Source organism: Crocuta crocuta, unplaced genomic scaffold, assembly GCF_008692635.1.
Source record: "Crocuta crocuta isolate KB4526 unplaced genomic scaffold, BGI_CrCroc_1.0 scaffold6, whole genome shotgun sequence".
Lineage (NCBI taxonomy): Eukaryota > Metazoa > Chordata > Mammalia > Carnivora > Hyaenidae > Crocuta > Crocuta crocuta.
The window spans coordinates 2,022,648-2,028,647 of NW_027531917.1; the positions used below are offsets into that span (position 1 = coordinate 2,022,648).

General features: G+C 37.3%; 1 protein-coding gene across 1 annotated transcript in view; it reads left to right on the forward strand.

Moving 5' to 3' along the window:
- Positions 1-6,000, forward strand: part of IMPG2 (interphotoreceptor matrix proteoglycan 2) — a 78,646-nt gene that overhangs the window by 39,232 nt on the left and 33,414 nt on the right. Inside the window, exon 10 of the mRNA XM_077774892.1 lies at positions 2,527-2,771. Coding sequence (XP_077631018.1) covers positions 2,527-2,771 — 245 coding nt within the window. The remainder of the gene's footprint in view (positions 1-2,526; positions 2,772-6,000) is intronic.

Consider the following 6,000-nt stretch of genomic DNA (forward strand, 5'->3'; position numbering starts at 1 on the left):
CTGATTCCTTAAGCATTTCTTTGAGTTCTTTTTCTAGGACAAAACATGGTGAAGAATTGCAGCATACCTCCAAGGCACTTTATCTTTTTAAATGAATTTCTCCTAACTAAATAAGGTAGACTAAGGCAGAAGTATTATTTTTAGATATCCAAGGGAAACATTGGGAGACAAATTATATTTTGTCAGTAAAGAGTAAGACCCATAATCTAATCCAGATTGCACAGATTTCTTGATCCAGGAACATTTCCTTTGATCTTCTCCGTATGATATTTAAAAGTCATGCAGGGCACATGGTAGACTCCCAGTGAAAGTTGATTCTTCTTGTCTGGCTTTCTGCATAGCATAGGAATGAAATCAGGGTTTTTTCCTTCATTTTTTCCTTATCACTGCTTTCTGTCTTAACATGAAATAGGTTGTGCAAAGACCCCCAGAACCTCACCTTTCTGGAGATGTAGTCATGGTCCATCCCATAGAATTTGGGAAGAGCATGCACATCCTCAGGGTTAGGTTGTGGCTGTGAAGTAACATCTCTAAAATATTACTCAGAAGACTTAAATGTATGAAGATAATATATGCTCTTTAATGTGAAAAATGTAGAGACTTTCATATTTAGAGACTAAAATTCTTCAGATCAAGTTAGGAGTATCATACTGTTATTTAAGTGGCACAAATTAGTCATCTTATCTGCCTGCATTAGTGAATAAAATTGACTGTTATTTCTTTCACTATTTTTAAAAGTATTTATTGAACTACTCTGAGTCAAGCATTATGCTAGATGCTTGGAACACATAAATGTGTGGTGAGTTCTGACCAGTAGATGTCCCTCTTACTATTTTATTCTACCTCAGTGCCATCCTTTGGTTATTTTAGCATACTTTACTGAATTTATTTCTTTACAGAAGAGGATCAGGAATTACCCATGAATCAGTGTATTCTGATATGAAAAATTAAGAGACTGAAGGAAGTTCTAGTTAACAAGCTGATGTCTTACTACTTTGTAGAGAATCACGTGATCAAAATGCTCAGTTACCACTTTAAACCACCCTGTTAGAAGTGATAGCTTATATGATCTGGGAGGAAAACCTTACGGAAGTTACTCAGAGTAAGATAAAAACACCACAAAGGCCTGATTACTTGTATTGCTGGTAAGGGATGTCACTTTCATAGTGTCACCTGTCATCCAGGGTGTGAATCTGCAGTAAGCAAGCCTAGCACAGACCCAGAACTGCCTGTACTCCCATGAAGAACAGGTCTCTTAAGACCAATTCATGCTTACCAAATCATAAGATATGATGCATTCTCTAGGATGCTGATTGATTTACTTAAAGCAAGAAATCTGCCAAGTGACCAATTGTTGCATTGTATGGCTCATGCATTCTTTACCTATAGGAAAATCTGTAGGGAGTTATAATCAAAAGTTTCCTTTGCAAGCTCAAAATAAGAGAAAGGAAGTTGGGTGATCTTAATGGCCAGTATCATTAAGCCATGCTAGCTTATTGTGACTATCTCTAATCTAGGGAATCTACTTTTATAGGGAAGCCATAATACATTGATCAGAAGATTTCCACTAAATAGTGAAATAAATTAGTTAACTAATCCCTCTTTCTAGAATCCATGAGATCATTCTCATTATGTCGATAATTTTTGTTTAGTTATGTGTATACCTTGATTAGACTGTAGGTTTCTTTTTATATTTAGACAAGTTTAGATTTTTATTTATTTTGTGGGTACTGAGAACCCTGAAGATATCATGGTGAATATCGAGGATAGAAACTCAAAGAGAGACTGAAAGGCAGTCACTTTAAACAAAATCCTTTTACAAAACCACAAAGGCTGTAATCAAAGAATATATAATAATTTGTAAGTGAGTTAGAGGAGGGAGTGCTTAAATTATTTGTATGCTTCGGTTTGGGAGTCAGTTTGCTCATATGTGAATGTCTGAAGGAGGCAAATTGTCTTCATCTCATGTCTATCTTGAGTAGTCATCTTTGGGAAGGTAGTGTTCTCCTTTCCTGTGGAAGGATCTTGGTGTGACTTGCTGGTTACTGCTTCTGATGACTGTGTCTCATAGACAGACTGGAAGCCAGAGTGATGACTAGAGCAGAGCTCATATGACTTTTTTGGATAATAGTTTAATAAAGTCTACTGAGAGTATAGCATAGTAGTTCAGAATGCAGGTGCTGGAGTCGGGCAGATCTGTGTTTGAATCTTGACTTACACGTTGGAAAATTTTAGGCAAATCCTCTAACTTCTTTAAATCTCAGTTTCTTCAATAATAATCTGAAGATTATATTCACGCCTATAAAGGCGTGAATATAATCACGCCTTTATAGGGTGATTATAAAAATTAAATGAGATAAAGCATGTGAAATACCTGTCACATTGTCTGCAGAGCATGGTGGTGACATCCATGCTTTTTGAGACCCTCCCCACTCCCAGGTGTAATGTTTGTTCTCTATGGGTCTAAAGCTCCTTTCTTTGTGCTTCCTTAGCAGGGCCTAATCTGTTCTCTCTTTTAATCTATAGTGGCATAGATGTTCACTATGCAGTTACCTTCAATGGTGAAGCCATCAGCAATACCACCTGGGACCTCATTAGCCTTCATTCCAACAAGGTGGAAAACCATGGTCTTGTGGAACTGGATGATAAGCCCACTGCTGTTTATGCAATTAGTAACTTCAGAGATTACATTGCTGAGACGCTGCATCAGAATTTTTTGTCGGGCAATTCCTCTTTGAATCCAGATCCTGACTCCCTCCGGCTTATCAATGGTGAGTTGATATCCATCATAAAGTCCTTGTAAAGCTTTAGTTTCTCTTCCAGTATACTCGGGGGAAAACCGATTTCCTTGAATAAATGTGGTTCTGAGCATTCTCTATCATAGTATGAATCATAGTATGAATGGAGCTTTAGCCACAGAGCTATTTTGGAGAGATCAGTCAAGAGCTCTTGGGAGTATTTGCAGACAAAAGACCACAAAAAGGGGAGAGTAGAGAAGAGCATGATATTTAGAAATAGTTTAGGGAAATGGGAGCAAAATATAAGAAAAACAGAAGTAGGATCTTTAAGTGTGAATGGAAACAGGTTATAGGGCTGCCCAAGCAATGAACTCGTTAATTCTCTACAGTTAATTCTCTACAGGCAAATCAACAGCCAGAGAGCAGAAGATAAAGAGTAGCTCAGGAAAGTTCAGGGAAGATCTTGGTCAAAGAAGAACTGAGACTGAGTGGTCAGTCAGGAGAATCCTAGAGAATCCAGTACTAAGTTTGAATTTAGATAGTTGGAGAGAGCCAGTTATGATCTGAAATTGATAGGTGGATCTGGCATCATCAAGGAAAGGTTGACTACTTTGGATTTAGAGGCTAAGAAGTGGCCTAGTTAATCTCTGACTAAAGTTTGCTAAGAATCTGGTAACTAGTGTTGCATGAGTTTAACTCATCAGGGATATGGTGTCCTGTTCAATTACTTGCTACTTCAGGTTTCCTTGTTTATTATTTCTTCACTTATGGGTAGCCAAGCTTTTAAAATGTCCATGGAGTATATTTTATTGAAGTGATTGCATGGAAGAAGTACCAGCTGCCAAAGAGGAAAATTCATGAATGAGAGGCAATACTAACAATGATGCATTTTATATCCTACATTTTCTACAATTTTTCTTTCAATTCCTACATTTTCTTAAGAGAAGAGAGCCTGTATCTTTTCAGGCAGTTATCACCTAGGCCGTGTGTGTGTGTGTGTGTGTGTGTGTGTGTGTGTGTGTGTAAATAAATAGACACAAGAGAGAGAAAAAGGGTTTAATAAAATTTTACTTTGTATAATTACTTCTTCCTAAGTAAGTATTTTTTTGAGGGCTGAACTAAAACTTTAAATTGCTTTTCAATTATTTTGGCTGCTAGACTGATGTTTCCTTAATATGACAATGTGCTAAGTCAGAGCCACAAAGTAGCTTGGACTTCATATGGGCTAAACAGAACTTTAAAGTGGAGAAACACTTTCTTTGTAGATGATAGTGATATTAGGCTATCTGTTCTAAAACACTAGAGAATCTTCATATTTTGGAGCAGTGCAGGTACCCTGGACTTATTTTTATTTATTTATTTTTTTTTTACAAATAGTTCATTGTCAAGTTGGTTTCCATATAACACCCAGTGCTCATCCCCACAAGTGCCCCTCTCCGTGCCCATCCCCCCTCCCCCCCACATCCATCAGTCTTCAGTTTTTGTCAGCATTCAAGAGTTTCTCATGGTTTGCCTCTCCCCCTTTCCCCCACTATTTTCCCCCTTCTTCTCCCCCATGGACTTATTTTCTCATATACTCCTGTTTCATTGTTCTATCTTCTTGGAAGACCTGAGCTAGATAAAATAGTGAAAAGAGAAGAGGCTTATTTTAATCTGAAATTGCTGAAGTCCTTTAGACAAGGCTAGTATAGACCAGCTGAGGACTACCTATGGGGACAACAAATAGGCAGAAGTTCTCAGGAATCTGGATATTGGGATCAGAGAAAAGACATAGCTAGGAGGTCATGACCTGAAGGGGATAGGAACCTAAATTGAGCAGAAGGTACAAATACCAAGGTTAATAATGAAGGTAGTAGAAGAATGACATGAAGATTAAGGTACACAACAGGCCAAGTGAGGTTGTGTAGGAAACTAAATCCAGCATAGCAAGGTCTTCTTTGTATGTGGAGCCTGGGAGTAGATCTCTCTCCTAGAAGATGTCCTAAAAACGAGTTTAACAACTGAGGATTTCTAAGCAAATTTAACAAAAGCTTTAGGATATACAGTACAAACTAATTCAGGTGCTTTGATCTTTCATTAGATGAATGTTTCAGTTATACAAAATTTTGTCCCTAAAATCTATTTCTGTTTTCATGCCAACTGGGCATTCTGAATAGCTTCAGCTTTCTAGATAACTTGGTCATCATTTTTTAAAGATATATCATCTTTGACCATAGAAGACATGGGAATAGCAAACACAGTTGTAAAGAGTTTTGGAAAATACTTAAACCAAATAGAGTTTTTGGCTTTTGACTGATCCCTATACGTCAGACCAGTACTAACAGGTGAATAAAGAGAGATTCTGCTTCTATTTTTAGTACATACACCAGATCAAATTGGGGCAATCCTTTTTTTTTCTTTAGTTTTTATAGATTCCCTCGCCCATTCAGGCAAAATAAATTTCTTCTTTGTATCTCAAATATGGTATTATATGCCCCTCACTTCATTTTGAATTTTTTTTTAATGTTTTATTTATTTCTGAGAGAGAGAGACAGAATGAGCAGAGGAGGGTCAGAGAGAGAGGGAGACACAGAATCTGAAGCAGGCTCCAGGCTCTGAGCTGGCTGTCAGCAGGAGCCTGACTCAGGGCTCGAACCCACGAACCGTGAGATCATGACCTGAACCGAAGTCGGATGCTTAACCGACTGAGCCACCCAGGCGCCCCATCCTCACTTCATTTTGTAATTTGTGTTTATCTCTCTGACATAGGGGATACTTGTATAGGAGAAACTTAACTTTATTAATATTTATAGTCTCAGCTTTATCAGTTTGTGTAACTAGAAGGATTCAATAAATCTTTGTTGAATTAAATTATACAATCTACTGTCTTACCTTTATTGCTCTTTAATACTGGCATAATGATAAACTCTCTGGTGTCCTAGTCCATTTTTCAAAGGTATCTTCTGCCAAAAAGGAAATAATTTTGCATAATTTTCTCCATTCTTAGCATCCACCAAATGAGTTGGAATTTCAGCTTAACTTCCTTATTAAAGTGAAAAAATCAATTTAAAAGCATCTCCACAGAAATCTTGAAAAGAGTAAATAATGCTTGAAAAAAGAAAAATAATATAGGAGTGTCTTAAATGTAATAATGAGAAGAAGAATATTTTATGTCGGAGTCTTATAATTAAGATAGATTGTGTTAATATTGATGTAGGCAGGCTGGGTTCAAGGAGACCAGCCAAGAGAGGGTCCTTCAGGACAAGCCAAGAGGGTCCTTAAC